The sequence below is a fragment of the Mycotypha africana genome, assembly GCF_025528875.1.
Source record: "Mycotypha africana strain NRRL 2978 chromosome Unknown BDF20scaffold_11, whole genome shotgun sequence".
Lineage (NCBI taxonomy): Eukaryota > Fungi > Mucoromycota > Mucoromycetes > Mucorales > Mycotyphaceae > Mycotypha > Mycotypha africana.
In genome coordinates, this window is record NW_026515735.1 from 440,094 (window position 1) to 461,716 (window position 21,623).

The 21,623-nt window shown below is 37.4% G+C and overlaps 13 protein-coding genes across 13 annotated transcripts; 9 read left to right on the plus strand and 4 right to left on the minus strand.

The window, feature by feature from the left end:
• Window positions 1-903: 903 nt before the first annotated feature.
• BDF20DRAFT_916427 (uncharacterized protein) lies at window positions 904-1,209 on the minus strand (the record flags this gene model as incomplete). Its single annotated transcript, XM_053084452.1, has 2 exons — window positions 904-1,048; window positions 1,127-1,209. 2 exons carry the CDS (start codon window positions 1,207-1,209, stop codon window positions 904-906), a joined length of 228 nt encoding a protein of 75 aa, XP_052932237.1.
• Window positions 1,210-1,675: 466 nt separating this feature from the next.
• Window positions 1,676-3,114, minus strand: BDF20DRAFT_838989 (dihydrouridine synthase-domain-containing protein; the record flags this gene model as incomplete). The annotated part of the gene is made up of 3 exons (XM_053079229.1): window positions 1,676-1,822; window positions 1,878-2,678; window positions 2,776-3,114. The coding sequence occupies 3 exons, from the start codon at window positions 3,112-3,114 to the stop codon at window positions 1,676-1,678; spliced, it is 1,287 nt and encodes a 428-aa protein (XP_052932238.1).
• A 74-nt stretch (window positions 3,115-3,188) lies between these two features.
• Window positions 3,189-6,219, plus strand: BDF20DRAFT_916429 (uncharacterized protein; the record flags this gene model as incomplete). Its single annotated transcript, XM_053084453.1, has 10 exons — window positions 3,189-3,452; window positions 3,514-3,640; window positions 3,714-3,818; window positions 3,893-4,488; window positions 4,571-4,709; window positions 4,766-4,879; window positions 4,945-5,010; window positions 5,073-5,235; window positions 5,301-5,553; window positions 5,623-6,219. 10 exons carry the CDS (start codon window positions 3,189-3,191, stop codon window positions 6,217-6,219), a joined length of 2,424 nt encoding a protein of 807 aa, XP_052932239.1.
• Window positions 6,220-6,644: 425 nt separating this feature from the next.
• Window positions 6,645-6,854, plus strand: BDF20DRAFT_892849 (uncharacterized protein; the record flags this gene model as incomplete). The annotated part of the gene is made up of 1 exon (XM_053082316.1): window positions 6,645-6,854. A coding segment is annotated over one exon (156 nt), but the record flags the coding sequence as incomplete, so codon positions are not given.
• BDF20DRAFT_892850 (uncharacterized protein) lies at window positions 6,841-7,210 on the plus strand (the record flags this gene model as incomplete). Its single annotated transcript, XM_053082317.1, has 2 exons — window positions 6,841-6,921; window positions 6,994-7,210. Coding segments are annotated over exons 1-2 (174 nt in total), but the record flags the coding sequence as incomplete, so codon positions are not given.
• Window positions 7,211-7,376: 166 nt separating this feature from the next.
• BDF20DRAFT_805559 (uncharacterized protein) lies at window positions 7,377-8,145 on the plus strand (the record flags this gene model as incomplete). Its single annotated transcript, XM_053076497.1, has 2 exons — window positions 7,377-7,826; window positions 7,894-8,145. Coding segments are annotated over 2 exons (702 nt in total), but the record flags the coding sequence as incomplete, so codon positions are not given.
• A 241-nt stretch (window positions 8,146-8,386) lies between these two features.
• BDF20DRAFT_827288 (uncharacterized protein) lies at window positions 8,387-9,067 on the plus strand (the record flags this gene model as incomplete). The annotated part of the gene is made up of 1 exon (XM_053078149.1): window positions 8,387-9,067. One exon carries the CDS (start codon window positions 8,387-8,389, stop codon window positions 9,065-9,067), a length of 681 nt encoding a protein of 226 aa, XP_052932243.1.
• A 94-nt stretch (window positions 9,068-9,161) lies between these two features.
• On the plus strand, window positions 9,162-9,469 carry BDF20DRAFT_892866 (uncharacterized protein; the record flags this gene model as incomplete). Its single annotated transcript, XM_053082318.1, has 1 exon — window positions 9,162-9,469. A coding segment is annotated over exon 1 (226 nt), but the record flags the coding sequence as incomplete, so codon positions are not given.
• An 846-nt stretch (window positions 9,470-10,315) lies between these two features.
• Window positions 10,316-12,246, plus strand: BDF20DRAFT_892884 (Rab3 GTPase-activating protein regulatory subunit N-terminus-domain-containing protein). The gene is made up of 4 exons (XM_053082319.1): window positions 10,316-10,426; window positions 10,494-10,550; window positions 10,622-10,676; window positions 10,751-12,246. Exons 1-4 carry the CDS (start codon window positions 10,359-10,361, stop codon window positions 11,993-11,995), a joined length of 1,425 nt encoding a protein of 474 aa, XP_052932245.1. The 5' UTR covers window positions 10,316-10,358; the 3' UTR covers window positions 11,996-12,246.
• A 215-nt stretch (window positions 12,247-12,461) lies between these two features.
• Window positions 12,462-14,101, plus strand: BDF20DRAFT_990867 (uncharacterized protein; the record flags this gene model as incomplete). The annotated part of the gene is made up of 5 exons (XM_053085329.1): window positions 12,462-12,598; window positions 12,643-12,819; window positions 13,288-13,339; window positions 13,655-13,706; window positions 13,798-14,101. The coding sequence occupies 5 exons, from the start codon at window positions 12,462-12,464 to the stop codon at window positions 14,007-14,009; spliced, it is 630 nt and encodes a 209-aa protein (XP_052932246.1). The 3' UTR covers window positions 14,010-14,101.
• Window positions 14,102-15,148: 1,047 nt separating this feature from the next.
• BDF20DRAFT_140950 (uncharacterized protein) lies at window positions 15,149-16,204 on the minus strand. The gene is made up of 2 exons (XM_053074770.1): window positions 15,430-16,204; window positions 15,149-15,358 (listed from the first exon to the last, which is right to left on the minus strand). The coding sequence occupies exons 1-2, from the start codon at window positions 16,119-16,121 to the stop codon at window positions 15,223-15,225; spliced, it is 828 nt and encodes a 275-aa protein (XP_052932247.1). The 5' UTR covers window positions 16,122-16,204; the 3' UTR covers window positions 15,149-15,222.
• Window positions 16,205-17,064: 860 nt separating this feature from the next.
• Window positions 17,065-17,847, minus strand: BDF20DRAFT_838994 (uncharacterized protein; the record flags this gene model as incomplete). Its single annotated transcript, XM_053079230.1, has 4 exons — window positions 17,065-17,230; window positions 17,300-17,418; window positions 17,493-17,553; window positions 17,717-17,847. The coding sequence occupies 4 exons, from the start codon at window positions 17,845-17,847 to the stop codon at window positions 17,065-17,067; spliced, it is 477 nt and encodes a 158-aa protein (XP_052932248.1).
• A 255-nt stretch (window positions 17,848-18,102) lies between these two features.
• Window positions 18,103-21,486, plus strand: BDF20DRAFT_907836 (phospholipid methyltransferase-domain-containing protein; the record flags this gene model as incomplete). Its single annotated transcript, XM_053083418.1, has 10 exons — window positions 18,103-18,253; window positions 18,322-18,668; window positions 18,735-18,966; window positions 19,034-19,234; window positions 19,309-19,687; window positions 19,759-19,944; window positions 20,014-20,076; window positions 20,144-20,281; window positions 20,345-21,302; window positions 21,376-21,486. 10 exons carry the CDS (start codon window positions 18,103-18,105, stop codon window positions 21,484-21,486), a joined length of 2,766 nt encoding a protein of 921 aa, XP_052932249.1.
• Between the last annotated feature and the right edge of the window lie 137 nt (window positions 21,487-21,623).

A 21,623-nucleotide genomic window follows, 5' to 3' on the forward strand; every position in this document is an offset into this window, starting at 1 on the left:
AAGGAAGCTTATTTTTAAATTCAAAAAAAAAAAAAAGAAACGAAAAAATAAAAAAATGGAAAAAAAGGGAGTTAATTTTCACTGCCAATAGGAAAGTAATCTTAGGAATCATTGACCCCTTAAGTCTCTAACTCCAACGGAAAAACTGCTCCTTTACGGTGAGATGTTTGTGTATATCCATTGCACAATGGATATCGATGTCCTTGAGAGACCATTTCGTGATAGTATTACTCATTTTACTACAGAAAAAGATGCAAATGTCCCTTATCTATTTGCCAGCTATGAAAGTGCAGAGGTCCTGAAACGCCATTTTAAGAATTTGTACAAGTAATATTGAAAAAGTGCTCATCCGCAATTGTGATGTTAAAAAAGAAGCCAAAAGCGTAGTTATGGCTTCTGATGGTGGTTTAAAGTCGTTTAACATTGAATTTTTTGTGCCAAAGAGGTATTCTTAATACAATCTGTATGGCTATTTTTAGTCAGCTTATTCATCTGTCATTCTTTAATTTTAGACGAACTCAGAGCATAAGAATTCAGTCAAAAGTCATTTGATTGGCCCATTGACACCCATTTGCATGATCAAGCTTAAATGCAGAAACCCCACACTTTTCTCGAGCCATGAAAGCTATCCTTTAAAGGTTTTTTCTTTCGTTTATTTTTTTTCTGCTCTGATGAAAGAGTCATTAGTATTTGAAAGCAGTATTACAATACTAAAACGTAGTCAACGAAAGGTATATTTGATGATTTTATTACAAATTGCAATAAACTGACGTTGTTGGACGATAATGTTTCGTTCGCTCAGCGAGAATCAAGAGTGTGCTCGTGTCATGTGCGGAAATATACGGCATGCAATCGCATTAGCCGAAAGGATACAGAGAGTTTTACGACTACTTTCTGGCATTATTACTTCTTGTTGTTGTTGTCTTTAATAAAGAAACTAGAGTGACTAAGGTATACGGCTCCCATGTCAAACATCCATTCTCCAAAATTTAAATATTTTTCAACATAATTTCGCACTGTTTTATTCTCAATTTTAGAAGTTGCAGGCCTATAAATGAGAAAGAAAGTTGAGAGAACATAAGCCAATGCTTTATATACTTTTAACTGAAAGCGGATTAACAGTTACTGCAAGCCTGTTGATTTCTTAATACCAGCTAATAATGCTGTTATCAATACAGCATCGAATGCATAATGGAATAGTTTGCTCATTACAATTTGAATGGAAGAAAGAGACTCAAAAGTTTCCACATCTATTTAAAATTGTAGCTGTTGGCGGAGTTACAATGTACCTTTAAGAAACCCAAAAAAGCTCTATTAAGATACAGTCTAAAATTTTGACTGGTAGGGCTATAATAATTTCTATCGCTTTCATTACAACATTACTTTGGGTAATTGAGGGTATCATAGAACTGTCGCACGCACTGACGTGATCTAATTCAATTGCGATATGGCTTCAAGATGCTTATTCACTATATATAAAATGCCTAACACAGTTCACCTATTAGTATTCAAATAAATCATCCTGAGGAATAGAGCGCCGGACCGTGGTATAGTAGCAATAAAGCTTACAAAACTCTCCAAGGTTTAAGCTCCTTCTCTCTAACCCATTGTTCAAGACAAAAGAGATTTTGTTTTGAGCAGTTGTGTGCGAGCAGGTTGTTGCCATAATCAAGGGTCATGGTCTTGCAGCTTGCCGTGACTTGTTAACGTCCAAATGTTCTCTTTCAGCTTTCAGTGCTGCCAATGCAGCTAATGCTTTTTGTCTTCTCTCTTTATTCCTTAATTCTTCGTGATCCACGCTTAGTTTGGGTCGAAACCTTGGCTATTATAAATGAGTAAGCGATTGCTTTTGGCCATAGAATAACATATAGTTTTACCTGACATCTCCAGGGAGCATAATCCCTAATTTGGTGAATATCCCCTTTTACGGGCAGCTCAGTACATTGAAGTCTTTCCCGTTCCATTCTAATTTTTAGTTCGCAAACTATCTGCTCCATCATATCAAGAGAATTACAGCCATCTAATAATGGACGTAGATTTTCGTTTTGCTTTAAACTGGCATGAAGCAATCGGAACAAGTGGGCTCGTACCACTTCTGCTCTAGTTGTTGGCTGGACTGATTTACAGATATTCAAATATTCTAGCGCTATTTCATACGCTAAGGGAGGCATATTTCTCTCTTTTTGGAAAATGGCTGGATTGAATAGTGCTCCTTCTGCACTCATTACGCCATCTGCGCCTGTCGCATCCAGACAGCGCTGAATATCTTCATGGTACAGAATATTCCCATTGGCAATGATGGGAGTATCTGGAATGGCATCTCTCACTGCTTTGATGATGGACCAATCAGCTAAACCGGTGTGGTGTCCCTTCTGTTCTCTACATCGCCCATGAACTGTCAATAACTGAGCCCCGGATTTTATGATCATTTTAGCGTAGTCGATCGTTTTTGACACATCCTTAAATACTCTAATTTTAGCAGTGATAGGAATATTGAGCTCTTTATCGGCAGTAGAGATTAATTTATTGATCAGATCCCAGTCGTCTTGTAAATAAGATCCATAGTGGCCTTTTTTGGCGATAGCTTGAGGACAACCGAGGTTTAAATCAATGGCATCACATTGGTTCTCAACCATCTTGGCTGCTTTTAAGAAATGATCAACATCATTGGCACAAAACTAACTCATGCAAAATAGATAATTCATTATTATTATTTTTTTCTGTCTCTTTTTGAGCCACTGCTGTACCCAAAACCAATAGTAGGCACTTCCTTACTTGAACAATCAATGGTCTATCCATAAGGCTGGTTGACCATTGTTCAAATCGATATTTTTCTCCACATCCAGGGTCTGTAAAGAGACGGGCATGAAACATGGGTGTATAGCACAGTTGGACCCCGTAACGTCTACATAGTAGTCTCCAAGCAAGCTCTGATTGTTCTACCATGGGCGCTAAGATATATTTCGGTGAACCCAATACTTTTTCGTAAAATTCATAGCCTTTCAATTTTCGGTTGGAATCATTGATACTATTGGTGGCGTGGTATGATCGCCATAATGTTGAGATCAAACGTCGCCGAACCAGAGGGTACTTTTTGGTTAAAATTGATAACATTAACAAATCGAATAAAATCAGGGACGGACCTACAAGGCTGCCAATTTTTGGATTTTGACTGAATCTTGAATTTTATGCAGCAGCGAGTCACGAAAAGTAATATTGTGGTTGCAAGCACCTTCGAGTTTAAAATCTTTTGTTACTCTACCCATTACCTTAGACTACGTGTCGGTATGTCAGAACCAACAGATACTACCGAGAATAAACAGTCTCCAGTTGCAGAAGCTATGATAATTGATGATAAATCGTCGATGGACGTTAAAGAGAATACTGAGCAGTTAGACGATGCACAGAAGGCTTTGGAGGAACTGGAAGCAATCCCCAGTATTATGGAGAAGGTAAGTGCGCAAACTGTTAAGCGATTGTAGTCATTTCCTCACTTGAATATTACTACTGTAGCTATCAGAAGATAATACACGATATGATTTGCACGTCCAGCTGATTGGCCTTCTGAAGAAAGCAGGGTTTGACGATCAACTTGAAGAAGCCCGATTGGCCATGCATGACATTTACCCACTAAGTGAAGGTAAATTAGAGAAGAATTGTTTACCTCTTAATTCAATAGAGGTCATTAATTTTGACATATTGATCGTTATCAGATTTATGGCTCGATTGGATCAATGATACAAAAAAACATGCAAATACTGTTGAAGGGCAAGCCAAGTTACAAGACTTATACAATAAAGCAGAGCAAGACTACTTCTGTAAATTTGAAAAAAAAGTCTTGTTTTTTTCTACCTTGACAATGTATGCTTAACTGTGTTTACGTTTTTTACAGCAATTAGAATTTGGAAAGATTATGTCGAATATGGATTGCATAAATTTCATGAAAATTTCGCTGGAGAAATGACAAATAAGGATGAGAGTATGATGGACTTGATCGAGGAAACCCGTGAATATCTTTTACGTGCTGTTCGTGCGACTTCGTCGCATGTTCAACAAGGACAAGAGATTTGGAAACCCTATTCAGACTTCGAACTTGAAGTTTTGAAAAACTTCGAAAATGCGGATCAAATTGAGCTTGTCAATAAAATGTATTTAGATCGATTGGCTGTGTTACATATTCAATACGCAGATACATTCAGTGCTTACTCAACCTTTATATCCAACTATGCTAATACAAACTACGAGAAGACTATGGTAGAAGCCAATAAAGTTTTTGCAAAAACGAAGAAGGCCGCCGAAGAAAGAGATGTGTATGAAATGAAGCTGACATCCGAACAATATAGTTTGGATTCATTCTATCAATATATCGAGTTTGAAAAGGGTGCCAAAAATATGTTCTCACTGAATCATGTGCGATCACTCTATGAAAGAGCTATTTTGCTACATTGCACTAATCCTGAATTATGGAACAACTATATTCTATTTTTAGTAAGGGACATTTTTATTAATGAGAGAAATGAAGATATTAGTAAAGTACTTCCTGGTAACTAATCAAATTTTTTCGACTCAGATTGAACAAGCCAGAATACCCTCGTTCTTGGAATCGACTTGCCTTAGAGCTATTCGTAACTGTCCTTGGTCTGGTATCCTTTGGACTCATCTAGCAAGGATTCTCGAATCGAATGATAAGCCAAATGAACATATCGAAGGTAAAGGACAGTGATAAATGATTGCTGTGTGTAAATATTAACCCGACAAAAATCAGAGGTATTTGATAGAGCCATGGGATCAAAATTACTTTTATCTAGCCTTGAAGATCTGGTAACTGTATTATTGGCAAAGTGTGATTACAAGAGAAGAAAAGTCGATTGGGAAGACTGTAAGTTGAGCATTAACGGGGCCATACCTTACCCTTCAACTTACTGAATTTATCTATTATGATAGTGGATGAGGATGTAGTGATGGATCTGCGTGTTACATTTGAAGAATGTTTAGAGTATCTCAATGAACGTATGTCTCATTAAATTTCTGTATGTGTCGAAAAGATCTTCTTATTCAAGTCCTTATCATAGTGTTCCCAGACACTGGAGACCCCTTTTATAGAGTAGAGAAATATTATGCTTACATCTCAAAACGACTGGGTGATATTGATAAAGCAAGAGAACTGTGGCAAGACATAGTTGATAGACATGGTTTAGATACAGAAGCTTGGCTTCAATTCATAAACTTCGAACGGTGAGTGAAGGCCGTCTATTTCAATGAGTACAACTTTTTTCATTGACTTTTCGATTATTTGTTAGCGAGCATGGCAACAATTCTCGCTGCGAAACTTTGTTCAAGCAAGCTATTCAGAAACGCCTCGATAATCCAAACCGATTGATGGATGCGTGGTCCACTTTTGAACGCGAAGTTGGCACTTTGGAGTCGTATGAGCAATGCCTTTTGAAAATCAATCATAAGACACAATTATTAACAAGACAATGGCAATCTCAATATGCACGAGAACAAAACAAAAAAGCACGTATAATGGAAGAAAAGAAGATTCACGAAAAGGTTGGATGAAATACTTCATAATACTTTCCTGTTAAAAACTTCAAGCCAACACAAAAGTTTTTTAAATAGAGAAAAAAGGGTCAGCATCGTGCCGCTCAAAAGCAAAAGGCGAAAGAAAGAAAGAAATTGGAGCAACATGAATTTAGAAAACCAAGTCAAAATTCAATGATGAAGAATGCATCAGAGACCTTGAAAACAGCAGGACAAGAAGGCACTTCTAATGATGAAATGGATGAGAATGTTGAAGAAAAAGAATCGAGCGAACAGCTGGAGTTTAAGAAGCCAGAACTACCTTTCAGCAGAGCGGGTGGATCAACGCCCATGAATACGTCGTCAACATTGAAGCGTAAATTATCTGTCGATGAATCAACAGAGAATGCAGAATCCAAAAAGCACAAATCACGAGATAACGCTGCAGTCGGAAGTAGCAATACAATCAAGGAACACATACCGGAGGGTTATCCGATATCGCGGCGTGGCCGTGGTCGTGGAAGATCTGTCAAACTCCCAGGCGGACGTATGAATAAGATTCCAGCAGGTACTACTGCTACGGTTACATCTTCTTCAACAACCAATGAAACAAATGTGACAGCAGACAGTTCAACAGCAGCACCAAAAACTAATGATGACTTCCGTGCCTTTCTTCTTGGCAGTAAGAAAAAGTGAATTGCCTGATTTGAATAAAATAAAAAATCCCTGGTTTTTGGGGTTTTTTCTTTCTGCATTAATACAGTATTTTACCTTATATTTTAGACGATTTACAATTTTTAATGGACAATATACATTTTAATTTTAGATTTAGTAAAAAATATTTTTAGAAAAGTCCATAGTATTTGGATATTTGGATACTCAATTATTCAGTGATATTCAAGCAGCATTAAGGATGACATACAATCGAACCCTAGAAATTAGTCTCTATCAGTAAGAAAGTCGCCAATAATGGTTTTATTGATGTTATCTTGCAATAGGACAAACTACAAAAAGCTTGACAACTTTTTTACTAAATGACGATGTGTTCCGAGACCAACAAGATATTCGTTGGTGCCTTTTTTGGACAAGAATTCCAAAAAAAGTTAACTTTGAATTGATTGACATCAAACCATTGATAGAGGGCTGATGGTCATAGTATAACAGATACCATAGCGGAATGGGATGGTTATATTAACTGTTGTCAATGTTTTTGTATGCGTTCATGGGTGACTTTCAAAGATAAGCACTATAAAATATATTGCTCTCTTAGAGTCAAATGTTGTCTCTTTCACTTTTATTTCACGTTTTTAAGATACATACTATGACCCATGTTCAAAACAATAATTTATGAAAAGAAAAAGCAAATTTTTGAAAAGAAAAAATCAAGTGCTGTTAATGGTAACTTGCCTTTTGAAAGCCTATATACCTGATCATATATATACGTAGAGATTAACCATCGTGTACTGTTAGATGTAACGTGTATTGATTGCGGTAAAGGGGGTCATTACACCCAACAATACTTTAAATGTCAATTGTATGAGACAGAAACTGCAGATCAAGGTAAGCACCTCATGTGGCTTCAAAAGTTGGTAAATTCATCGTTAGTAAGCGACCTCATTGTACCTATAGTTGGTTCGATAGGCAGAAAACGCAAACAGAACTTTGAAATCAAGAAGGAAAAGAAGAAAGCAAGGAAAGAGAATAATGAAGAACCGGATAAAGACAATACCTGTTGTACCAAATGCAAGCAACCAGGACATAAATCGGTGCGTTCTCCTCTGTGTCCTCAACATGTATTATCAAAGGCAGAGGTCTTTCAACATCATTTGGGAAGTAATTACAAGGCGTTTACAAGAAGGTTGCCTCTTGATAACTGCGTTTTTGGTGACTATCGCAACACATTCAAGTCAAAAGCTGTTGAAGCTTGTTCTGTTATTCGCAACTTGGTTCTTAGAGCGAAGCTCTTTGTGAATTATTACGTCTTGGAAAATGCAGCTCTTGCTGAGCCAAAGTGTATTAAATGTATCTTTACACAAAATTTCTGGTACTCTATGATACAGCTAGTGAATGGACAAAGACCAACAAATAGTAGGCTGATATCACAACAATTACTGAGCTCGTTTGATTCTTTTAAAACGACTTACCCTAAGATTGTCTTCCCTGTCAAGCTCTTTCCTGGACTTAGTCAAGCCATTACAGAAGCATGCACCGAAATTGCTACTTCCTATACGAACAGTATAGTGGAAAATTTTGAGGAGAAACTTCTCTATTTTTTGATATATAAAATACAAACGGCATTTGTGGTAAGTTGCAACTCAATATTACTTGGGGTCTTACATGAATTTTAAAAAAAGCTCTCATCTTGCGTAGTGTATGCCTTGGAAGCTTGTCAAAAAGGTCACAAGTGATTTCTGCTATCAAGAGATATGCCAAGGAAAACCTAAATGGCCAACTGATGACTACCTTACCAAAGATATAAAAGCAAAGATCCAAACCTTTTGTGAACCTTGGAAGAAGAAGCTGGGGAAGAAAGTGAACATGAAGACATTATCTGCTGATCCTGGGTCTTTCGTACCCTTTTTGTTATCTTTGAACGCAGAATTTGAGAGCGAACACGATGATCATAAACCATTTGACGTACGACGACGTCCTCTTCCAAAATTGCTATCCTTACTGCCAAAGGTTTCCGTTCAATGGAGGTTCATTACCTTGAGCGTGAACGCTCTGTCTTCTTTTGTGAAACGTTCTTTACCCCGCAATTACCAAAGCCAATTAGAGCTGTTTTTCCATGTCTTTGATTTCAAGAAACTCAGGTACAAAAGGTAAGCATACAGTTAATACGGTATAAAGTCGAGTATAATGTATGAGGTTTAACTTCTTGGGCACATGTAGTATCTCTGAACTTACACCGAATGGTGATAACAAAGAGCTCTTTGGTAATATTGTCAGAACGGATGGGTTTTCAGTTGACTTTCTTTTTTATAAAAGACAACAATCTGGCCATGGTGCCTCGTTCCAAAAATTTGACCTCACTCTTGATGATTTCTCTCTGGATGAAGTTGACAATACTTATTTACCTATTACCCTGGATCCCGGAAGAAAGTCTGTTTTTACTGCTGCTATTGGCCTTGAATATAACAGACAAGTGCGAAGATGCACTACATCCGAATACTATCATATGGCAGGGTCAACGAAATATTGTAAGAAATTGAACAGTATAAAAGCTGTTACAGGAATAGATCTAGTAGAAAGTCAAATCCCCTCGTCAAAGACCTCTCGTCTAGGAGTATATGAGGCGTTCATCAGTTATATGCTCAATAACTTAGACGCTCTCTTTAGTTTTTATGGACATGAAACAGCAAAGGACCGGTTTACGTTGTACCAAGGAAGGCAAAGAGCACCCGAAACTATGGCCAACATGTTGACTCATGGAACGGCCAAGTACAATCGCAAAAAGAGAAGCAAGGCAAGGAAGAGGAAAAAACAGCAGAAGAAGAAGAAGAAGAAAGGAAAGAATGTTGACAAACAGCCGCCAATCAAGTGAGTATCAATGAATTACATGTTCATCGTTTAGCTTACGCGCTGATTGATAATTTTTAGAAGTGACAAGAAGTGGAAGGCTGATAAGTACTCAGGATTCCCTAGAAGGGTACCATTGATTGTCTTTGGTGCTGGAATGTTTGGAAAAGATGTAGTAAAATTGAAAGGGCAAAGATGTGGTGTTGTCGGTAAACTTTTTGCAACTCTGAAGAAACGTGAAGCTGAAGGTCAATTGATTGTTGTCACAATCGATGAATTCAAAACCTCTAAAACATGCAGCCTCTGTTTCTATGATGATATGCAAATTGTTAATACTCCTGGATTCAAGGGTACCGGCGTTCTTCACTGCAAGCAATGTCTAAAGCTATGGCAGAGAGACATTAACGCTGCTATTAACATGATGACTATATCTCAAGCAGTTTGGTCCGGAGCTGGAAGACCCGACATTTTCAAGCCAGCGAAGAAGAAGAAATAATCGCCGTAATAAACACGGTTTTCCTTGTATTTCAAGGATTTAGATCATTACAGGTGAGGAATAGTACGGTTTTTTTTTCTTTTTTTTTTTTTGTTTCGCACTGCTAACAAGTTTTTGGAATTTGAATCATTGTTTAAACGGTTTATATTTTGGTCTACAACACAATTGCAACTCGTCCAAAAAAAAATGTATTTCATCTAAAATATTAGTTAAAATACTGTATGTGTTACACTGACTTTTAAACCTTCTGTGTTGACCACATGCTGAGGGTCGTTACTCCGTCTTGATGCTGCTTTCTTCTGTCACTTTGTATGTCACTTAAGAACGTAGATGCAGGCATTGAAAGGAAGAATAAAATGTGTCTTAGAATCACATTATAAAATTCCTTTACCTATCTTGTCTATTCTAATGGGTCGCTTACCTCAAGTATCCAGTTCCATTGAAGATGTCACAGATGAGAAACTTGAAGCTTTACAGTATGTTAAATCCTTGAAAGAAGGTTAGTTTTCACCCGAATCATAACTATTTGCACAATGAGCGGAAGCAAACGTTTTCTTGAAAATTCCTAGACGATTGGAGTAATGTTTATGAAGACGAAGCAGATGAGGTAAAGAAGGAAAAATGACGAGGTCTTGTTCATTGGCTGAACTGAACATTGAACAGTCTTTCCGAAAAGGAATGCCTGAACACGTCCATACCCTCGACTTCTTATAGTAAAACTCGACCTACTTCTCCTAATATACCACGTACCGATAACATTATGATATCGGCTTCAACAGACGGGTATAGTTTAGTATTAGCGCATAAATCAAAATTTGTAATGGTACGATTAAACAAAGAAGGAGAATATTCAGCATTAGGTCAAGGCTCAGGTTGTCAGCAGGAAGGGTAAAGATATTTATGATAACTATATAGTATAAAATTCGAAACCTCACGCTTATATCGTTCCATTCAGAGAGGAGATTACAGCTGTAGTATGCTTACCTTTATTTGTTCCATCAACTCGGTTAACGTAAGTACAACATACAACCATTCAGCTGCTTGGAGCTACAAATTTTGAATTCTGATCAAAACATCGTTCAGTCAACATTATATACTTTGCGGATACAATACAGGTTGGATTCGCGTGTTTTCAGAGGTATACTTTAATTATGAAGCACTTGGTTCTAACTGAGGCTGTGATACTTACGCTATAAAACTTACGGTAATCAGTCTGGCGTTTTGTTGACAGCACAGCAACTAGAAACGACTAGTGTCCTTTCTATCAAGGTCAGGGCGCCACCACCTGTGTTCAAAATAGCAAAACTTCGACAATTTGCGAATGAGAATGAGGATGTTACAATTCTGTTTCGAGGTAATAAAATTGTTACTATCGACGGTCAAAGTCTTTGGATGGTTCTACGAGTTTGTGATGGACAAAGAGAAAGCGGCATCGATGCCTCACATATGCATACAGCTTTTACATATAAAAAATGGGATCTTCAGCATCAAGATGAAGTGAATGATATTCTTAGTTTGGGTCCCTCTCCAACATACTCACAAATACCTTACAATGATCCATCTACCGCTATATCTACCACCAATGCATTCCCGCCAAAAAATGCTACTTCACAGTTTATAGCTGTTGGTTCTCATCCTATGCTCACCTATTATGCCACATCCGAATCATCGAAACCGCTCATGTCAGCAGCCTCCATGGCAAGTTATGTCGTGTCACGGGTTGCCTCTCCAGTATTTTCATTTGCCAAGTCCTGGTGGGGATCTTCCTCATCTTCATCAGGGTCTAACACTACCACAACAATAAGCCGACACTCTACTCTACACAACAATAAGACTGATAACCCAACACCCTATGTCCCTGATTTACGTCGTCCGCCACCCACTCACATCGAGCCAGCAACACCCCTTCCCGCTGTTTTATCTGTCAATGATGCTTACCGTAAAATCAATCATATTTATTTGTCGCCTGCGCCTTTTATCAGTGCAGTACAGCGTAACACTTTAGCAGCTACAACAGATGCTTTAGGAAGAGTGGTGTTATGGGATATTCACGAAGGGCAGATGTTGCGTATATGGAAAGGCGTCCGCGATGCAGTTTGCGGTTGGGTGGAAGTATTCGAGCATGAGCTTTATCAACAGCCAAAAAACCAAACAAGCTTTAAAAAAATTTTGTTGTTCCTTGTAATGTATTCTTCAAAAAGTGGTTTTTTAAAAATCTTCCAAATGAGACACGGTAAACAAGTAGGAGCCTACCATGTTGGTCCAGGTTGGCAACTGGTGTCATGCGGTGGTGAACCATTAGGAAGCTCCATGGTCTCTCCTGAACGGCGGGTGAAAGCTTCCAACAAGAATCATATCGGCGCTGAGTATAACGGTCTAGCAAATTGCCTCTTGGTAGGATCCGATGGGGAGGTTCGCAAGATCAAAATAATTTTAAAAGAAGCACTGTTACAATAAGAAAAATCAGCAGTAACAGAAACATAGTACCTACCGACGCAATGTCTTCTGAGCAATTACTTTATTTTATTTTATGTTTGGTTATTAAACCATACAATTCACTTCTTTCTCCGTTTATATGAACTTGTTCAAGCCTTCCTTTAAATTTTTCTGGCATTACTTTCTATAATTGTATGATATGAGCATAATAAGATCCAAAAGTATACAATAAACCTGAATGTATATAAAAATACATAGTTCATCTTGGCATGGCTTTGCTATAGTCAACAACTGTCTATAAAGTACTTTCATATAACTTGTTGGAATATTAAACACTGTTTGGATGTTCAGAGTTTTTAAAGCAAATTCTCTGGCGCATATTGTAGACACGTAGCAATTCAATAAGTAAATCGACTGAAAGAGGTTATTTCGAAGAGAAAATTTCTATCAAGGGTTTTCTTTTCATGAGATTTCTTTCTTTCCTTGCATGCGTCTACTAGTACAGAATTTAATCAAGAGTATCCAATTATATCAGTTGTATGCTTACACTAGTTTAACTGTTCACGTATATGTATTGCATGAAAGTAGCGAAAGCAGATCATTCCAATTTACAATATGCGCATGGTAATAAGAAGAAAACTCAAACGAGTACGCATTACTGGGTAAAGGGATAAAAAGAAGTGCTTTAGATTAAAATTATTTCTTTTATCTGCGACCGCATTTGAAAGATCTGCCTCAAACGAGTTCACGTATTGCTTGCAAACGATAGTAATTGCGTATGGTAGCTCAATTGCCGTCACTATCAGCAACAAAGAGAACGCTATTTCTACTAATACCATGAACTTGTAAGATTAGCACAGTCTTGGACGACAACAATAGAAGTTTTTAAGCCAATACTACGCAAGCCTGCCACGCAATCATATCACAGCGTATATTCTCTAATTTGAAACTGTTACTGTCAACAAAACTCACAATTTTAAAGATCAATGCGGGAAATAACAATACTACTGTATACAACTATTTTTGAATTTGATTTATCTGCAACGTACTGATAACATTTTTAGCATGAGTACGCACGATGTGCTTAACCTTAGAATCAAGAGAACAATAATCAGATGAATTCCTATCTTTTCAGCAAGTCAATGTACTCGATAATCAATTCAAGTCTAAAGATTCTCCTTGGCATTACTTTAATCCGTTCAAAGTTGTAACCAAGAGTGTAAGGATGATAAACAGCTTTTTGCCAGGTTAAAGACTAATCCTTCCTTATTTTAGAATGAAAAAACATCAAAAATGCCCTTAAAATTTGGTAGTAGCCGAATCTGTGACACTGACGCTGATAACATTGGCGTTTGGCTGTGTTTGGTAAAAATATTCAATTCATATAAACAAGTAAAGATTATTCTAACTATAGTTTATATATAAACAAGATAAAGACCTACGTAAATAAAATTTCCTGAAGCTGAAAATAGTCATTAGCCTACCTAATGATATACTTCCCGCTGAACCTTACATGTCAAGAATCTTCTTTTCTCCTGAGGACTGATAGTCATTGACTTACAACAATTACCCAATTCACAACCTAAACAAATACCTTACGTTTCAGGATCTACAGGGAAATTTATTTGAGAAGTTAAGTAGTTTTAGCTATGATTAATGTACAATCTGTTTCCTGAAAAGATCTCAAAAACCACCGAAAGCGCTGCCAAATATTTGATGAGATCTGAAGAAAGTACTTTAAATTAGACAATATACTGTACTCTTGGGAACCTTTATTCAAAATGTTTTTCATAAAGACGTGTGTTCAAATGGTATGTCTACAGACATACGTTCTCTTAAACTAACCTTATACCACTATCGAAGTGAGAGTCGGGGAGCACACTGGTCTGAAGAATGCAAATACAAATTCAAGAAGAACCTCCATTCTCTTTTTCAGTCTTTGAAAAACTCACAGACCATGGTTGTTTTAGTTTGCATGAAATCTGACGTTCTCAACATACGGTTTTACCAGAGGAAAGTATCTTTAAACAAGTAAATATTGGTAAATACAGGCAAACATAGGTAATCATAGGCAAGCATAGGCAATCATGAGCAATCATAGGCAAACATTAGAACGTACAATTTGATACTTTCCTCTTCAGCTACACGGTAAATTCGAAAGGTGTCAAAATCTCCTCTCCTATGCATTTGGTAAACGTTTCTATATGATTGCCTACGTTGTTGCTTATATTTGCCTATATTTTCCAATATTTACCTCATGTTTGCCTATGATTGACTATGTATAGTAGATTATAATATCTGAATCCAATGACTGTTAAACCCTAAGAAAGATGTTATGTCACAGGCTACTCTGCTGATCTTTATTACCCCTATCGTTTAAGCTCTCACCTTTTCATTGCCCTACATCGAAGAAACATGCGGCAACCAAGATAATAGAGCTTTTTGTGACGCTATTCAAGCTGAAGTTTGGTAAAATGATTATATTAAGTATGTGGCTACATTAATTCTGTTAGTTCAATCTGCAGATAATGATAAAGCATCATAAAGAGAACGTGGCTGAGACAACCATGAAAAATTACCAATTGAGTGATAGATCTGAGTTCCATGTCAGTTTGGTACTTTGAAGTAGTGCAGGACATGGCAAAAATCATTTCTTCTTGTTGCAAGTATGGTATCGCAAAAGTAATAGTATCAATAGAAAGATATACATCATTTGTATAGAATTGTTTACAGTAGTTAGGAGCATAAACATATTAGCTGTTGAGGGAGGAATGTTTATTTATGAATCATGTAGATTTCACACATAAAATCACGCATGCTCTTCAACTGTGTCATTTTCCACTTTTTGGATGCAACTTTGTCAAAAAATTCCCTCTCGTCAGGATTACGTTCTTTATACGCGAGAAGAGCCCTGCAGTTGTTATTATCTAAGAGCCAGGATAACGTATCGAGTAATACATCATGTGACGACTGATTATACAGCACATCTGCCAACAGAATTAAATTCACCCTACTATATTCTGGTACTTTTTCAGATCCCCACGGCAGTTCAGCTACTACAGTTTTTGTATGGTTATTGCACTGTTTTTCAACCAGATTAACATTCTGCTGCATAATTTTAAGCGCATCAGATAAATCAGTCAAGTACGTTTTTTGGGGTTTGAATAAAAGCGACGCGAAAATGCCAACCAAGCCTGTCCCGCTTCCTGTGGTAATATAATGAGCAAAGAGAAAGGTACGAGGGCATTTCAACAAAAAGGTAACTTCCATATGTGCGATGGGCAAGTATTTTTGCCTGTATCTTTACCAAGTTCTAAAATAGTGATATTATCCATATCCAACTTGTATTCGCTCAAAAAATAGCACATACCCATACCACAATCCCTATGTACAACAATGTGGAGCCAGTAAAAATTAAGGACTAAACAGAAACTACCCGTTTTCGCTCTCCTTACCAAACATGCCGAGCAATACTCTGTACAGCATCTTCTCTAATCCTTACAAGCTGTTGACGGTGTGGGTCGCAGGGTATGCATAATACTCTTTCGGCTTGATTGCCACTTTTCGCGGCTTTTTCATGACGCTGTTTGACTACAGTCGCCGTGATGGGTATAGACCAAGCAGGTATGATCCAAATGTTTGAATGGAGCGGGTAAGCGCCTTGCCAAACTTTATGGCTGCTATTTGTATCCAAATTGGATAATGCCATACTCAACTGTACAGCAACTTTTGTACCCAATGGAAGAGGTTCCTTTTTATGGCTGATATTAAGCGGCAGTTCCTCAACCACCAGTTTAGTAACCATACCACCCCCGCGGAACGGATCAAAAATGGTTGTAATATCACGTTTGGCTGCTGTTGCCGTGGTGGATGATAATTTATCATGAGGCGGATATGGAGAAGCCTTTTTTCTTTTGGTTCTTGTCGATTCATTTGAGTTTAGTAAACGTAAGCCTAATTGTTGGTCGTCATTACCAGGGCTCACTCGACTGGTGTGGAGAGATAAGTTGACGGTTACAGGTTCCAAGTACGTCTGATCTCCTAAATCATTTTCGATCGTCCAAACAATGGTGAAATGCTGCCCAACATAACAGTCTGTTGGGGGCGGCTTTAAGAAACGTAAATAGAATAAGGGATAGGTGGACATAACGTATATTTAACCTATTCGAACAAGATCCACAAAATTGATCTATGCTTGGGTTTTTTCCACGTATGTTTTTATTTAAAAACAGTCCAGAAAATTGGGAAAATAAAAAGCCTGAATTGAAAATTTTTTGATCTTTTCATGATCTAATTTGACTGGTAAAACTGTAAGACTGGAGTCAATAGAATTACAAAAAATGGGAAGCATTTTAATTTGCAATGAGAGCTTTGGAAACATTATTACTCTATCTTGCTCTGTCATTTTAATTGAAAAATATACATGTTGCTGTGTAAAAAAATGTATTGCTTCGTTTGTACTAGAAAGATGTAGAAGCGGAAACAAAAAGTAAAGGTTATCGCTCGATAGCAATTTACGACATTTCTCTACCTATCCTACAGTAAATACAAAGAAGTTCATCGGCAATCAATTACTCACAGTACCGTCTTACTCACAGCACGGGTCTTGCTCACAGCACGGGTCTTACTCACAGCACGGTCTTACTCACAGTATATAGTGAGATGGAGTTGGCATTATCATTTCTGTTATAAAGCCTACATTATGATTAAACATAGGTCGATAATCATATTGACGTGATTTGCTTATGATTGTTTAGACTGCTCTTACTGTTAGTATCGTTTACTGTAATCACCTTCCACTGGTATTGTCCTACTATTGTAAAAGTCAAAGTAGAGGATACCGAATTTGAAGAGTCCCGCGAATACTATAAATCATAAAAAGGTGAAATAGGTTCTAATGTTCTTGATGGAATGATGTATAAACATAAAGATAACATACGCTATAATCACTTTCGTGTTCGCCATTTTTGGTCTGCACAAGTATCTGCCTATCAAAAACTTTTTTCCGGTATGAATTACACTATAATAAACCGCTTTTGTCCTCAATAACTTTATTGACATTCCTTGAGCTATTTAAGACTTCGGTTTTACTAAATCAAATACATGAAATTATGAGGGTCTAATACAAAGTAGTCTGTCCATCTATTCATGAGACTTCTTTGACACTGGCTAATTGAAAGTTGTAAAAAGGGGACATTGTATTTACGAGACAAGATGAACAATAAGCTACTAAACAACATGGTCAAAGTCTTTATCCTACGAAGCATTACTTTTATAAATTATGTCCTGAAGAGAGGGTCCGTCTAGATATATCATCATTCGTACGTCTGCTGTAACGAAATGCGGCTACACTTAACAACACTTAAATCCTCTAGACACAGTGGATGAAGTCGTTGTACAAAAGTGACTATATTCGAGTTTTTGAGCTTGTTAGCGTACTTGGACTAATTGAATTATAGAACAATTAGCTGGTCTGATATATCTTAACCTTGTAAATCGAAGGAAATGCTGGTCTTACCAATTGCAATTGCTGCCACAAGGCATGATTAATTCGTTTTTGAATCGAATCAAGTTGCGCTCTGTTTATAGCCGATGTTTATATCTTGGCTCAATTACGAGTAAATTGTGTTGTTCACGCTTGGATTGAGTCAATCGAGGCAGTCACTGAAGAGATAATTCAGTTAATGTGTGCTCAACTGGTACGATCAACCTACTTCTTATAGGTTTTTAATAGTTATTGACAATATCTGTTCCATATTGCAAAGCAGAATTAGTGCAGTTGCTTTGACTAATGGAGTGGATAGTGGCATAGAGTTCAATGGGGCAATGGCCACTTCGTCTATTAAAATTTGGTAAACTTGTTTATTGGCCATTGGTTGGCTTACAATTAGGTAACGAACAGTCTGTGTAACGTGCTAAAGTTAATGCTATCTCTGACTGCTAAATCCTAGGTTATGTACTCACGTGCACCTTCTCAACAAACACTGTAGTGTTCTGTACATCCTTCTTTTTCTTTTTTTTTTTTTTTCTTTTTTTTTCCTAAGTTTGATATAGACACATCTTGTCCGTAATATTTCTTTTTCTTTTTTAAGCAAAAGAAATATCGTGATTGTTTCAACTTTATACAGATGTCCGATAACGAGTTGCGTCGTAGAGGTACAAAACTTAGTATAAACGACGATAGTGGTAGTGAGGCTACTGTTTCTGTCAATGAAGACTACGATGGTGATATAAAGAAGGATATGCGTTATTCTTATGGTAAAACTCCTGACGGAAAAGGTAAGAAAAGCTAGGAAAATGACTCTTCCGTAGATACCAAAAGGTAGACTAACGAGTTACACGATTAGTTTTTCGAGTGCCTCTTACCCGTGAAATGGTCTCAAATTTACTGAATCCCCAGATAAAGAAGGGTATATTCGATTGGATCACTTTAGGGATTATGTTTGCCGAAATTGGCTTATTCTTTGCTTTACCAGCATGGTTCAAAGGCGTCTTTTTCCTGTTTACCTTTTTTTTTTGGCGTTTGGCTTATAATGTCGGTTTGGGATTTCTTCTTAAATATCAAAGTGATAATCGAGGCTTAGTTCGATTAGCGAAAAAGTACCGCATATTTGATCGTGCAGCAAACCCGAAACTCTATCAATGGCTTCGACATCAACTTAGTATTAAAATGGGTGATGATTATGACTTTGACGTAAGTAGTAATTCTTAAGGACCTACTCTAACCTCTTTTACTCAATGCTTCATATCGTGAATATAGACCGCTCCTGTTGAATACAACACTTGGATGCTGTTTAGACAATTGGTTGATATTATTCTGATGAATGATTTTACAGCATATGTTTGTTTCGCGCTTTCTTGGTTTAACACAACTCCTCAATCGTCTATCTTCTTGGGTAACACGCTACGATGGATCGGTGGCTTGTTTTTGATTGTTTTCAACATTTGGGTCAAAATAGATGCTCAAAGGGTTGTTAAAGATTTTGCTTGGTGTAAGATTGTTGACAACCTCCTGTTATTGTTTAACGAAACACTAACACTATCTTTTCTGCTTATTAGATTGGGGCGACTTTTTCTTTTTGATAGAACAGTCGTTGACATTTGATGGTGTATTCGAAATGGCACCTCATCCTATGTATTCCATTGGCTACTTTGGTTATTATGGCATATCATTGATTTGTGCAAGCTACACCGTTTTACTCGCTAGTATTGCAGCACATGCATTACAGTTTGCCTTCCTTGTTCTTGTGGAAACTCCTCGTAGGTCTACTTTTAATACTAGGAGCAAGACTTATACTATCGAGCTTATTAACATGTATTATTGTTTCTATAAGATATTGAAAAGACATATAATCCACCAGAGACAATTAGACGTCGTCCAGCTAACCTGCAATCAGAGGTTAAAGAATTTACAGATGAGCAGCCGGCTACGACATATTTTAGACGAGATTTGATAGTAATGAAAAATTTTGACCTCTTCCGGGCGACAGATGCACTTTCAGCTGTAGTTATGCTTTACGCTTTTATAATGCCATTGCTTATGCCTGGAAACCTGGGGATTGTTGTTGCTATTGGACAGGCATTTTTCTGGCGAACAGTACACTGCCTAGGAAATGGGGTTCTTCTCCGCTTACAATCTAACAATAAATACTTTACTCGTCATTTCATAAAGTGGGGAAGCGACGTCTACGAAGCATTTCAAAACTGGAAAAGGTATTCAGAAAAGGCAATTTACGTGTATTGCAAACAAAGAACTTAACATGTCATACTAACTATCAAAAAAGTCTTTATAATCTTACGTTATGTATGACATATATCACATTTTTCGTTGCATGCTGGAAAACTTACACTTTACCCGATGATTGGACATATGGAATGACTCTTCTGCGCCATATACTTGGGTTAACATTCATTTCTCTACATATTTGGACATCCGTATCTATTTATGAGGTCATTGGAGATTTTGGATGGTAAGCGATCAGTGCTCCTCCGCAATATTGAACACTTATTAGAGTCATAACATAATATGACTTGTTTAGGTTTTACGGCGACTTTTTCATGGACGATCATCCATCTGGTTTACTGTATTCAGGCATTTATAGGTAAGCAACACTTTTTCAGTCAGGATCTATATTATACGTACTGAAACCAATTATGCTGGGAAAACAGATACCTGAACAATCCCGAAAAGATAATGGGCCATGCTGCATTCTGGGGTATGACGCTAATTGCTAACAATGCCACCATTTTTGCTTTGGCTTTGTTCTCTCAGATCGGTAACATTCTTTTCATTAAATATGTCGAAGAGTAGGTTGAAAATCGGCTGTCATTAATAATGCAACAATCACTAAACTGTTTTTAATGCGTTAGTCCGCACATGCGCAAATTGTATGGCGATCAAATCAGGAAAGAGGCGGGCCTCACTAAAACTCTTAAATCTGCTGCAATTGCTATACCAAAAACTATCCCTGAAAAAGTACATATGGAGATTGCCAAGATATTACGAGAAGACAGTACAAAGAACGTTGAACGCATCGTTAAAGAAACAGTTGAAAAGGTAGAAAAGGCAGTGGAAGAAACAAAGGATGCAGTAGGAGATATCGTCGAAGCAGCACGTCCTCGTTTACAAGAAGTTCTATGGGAAACAAAACACTTACTAGAGACATCGCGCTCACGCGTTATTGCATTAACAGCAGCTGATATTGACACATACGACCTATCGCGTTATTCTGTAAAAGTTATAAATAGCGACAACAATGTGCTTGAAATGGGTCAACAAATTCAAGTAGAGTGGGAGGCACCGGAGAACCATGGTCCACAAGATTGGATTGGTATTTTCGAAGTAAACAGTAATAAAAGCAAACATATCACAAACATTGTATCGCGTGGAATCTGGAAATGGACAAACGGGGTAAAAGATTGTGATACGGGAGAAACTCTGTTCCCACCCGACGTAGCAACTCAGACAGCAGGAACAGTTACCTTCGGAGGGCCTAAGTTACCTTGGAAGGCAGGTGTATATGAATTGCGATATCATCATGATAACAAGCACAATGTTATGGCTATATCCAAACCCTTTGAGATAAAAGCACCAGCTGTCCTGCAACCGATCAATATCGATACTACCAAACAAACAATATTAAAATGGATTCAGAATGTTTTGAATAACAATCCAGAGGTTATGCCTCAATCTCCAGAAGAAGAATATGTTGGAATGGCCGAAGTTGAATCCCGGCATCTGGTCGAATGCATCAAACTTGGGTATAACGTTGATTTTGCTTGGGAAATTGTTGCCATAGATAAAACTGCCACTCGACTTGCAAAACGAGTAAGTTCTATTGTGCCAATTCGAGCCGTAGGTATGTCACATTCTCATGATTTTTTATGATTGCTTTATTCAGGTCCTTCATGCCAGAGAGGCACTCTCACCTTTCCAAACAGAAGCAACAGAAACTCCTCGTAAACTCTGCAATACTCATTTGAATACTTGTACACCTCCGCTAGTCTCATAATTGTTCAGAAAATTGAACTTTTATGCAAAGATTCAACAGATCCCTCCGTAGATAGCCAGACTTATTTAAGCATACAAAAAGTAAAATTTACAAAAATTAAAAAAAAGATGTCGGATCTAGAGTAACTGTATATTCTA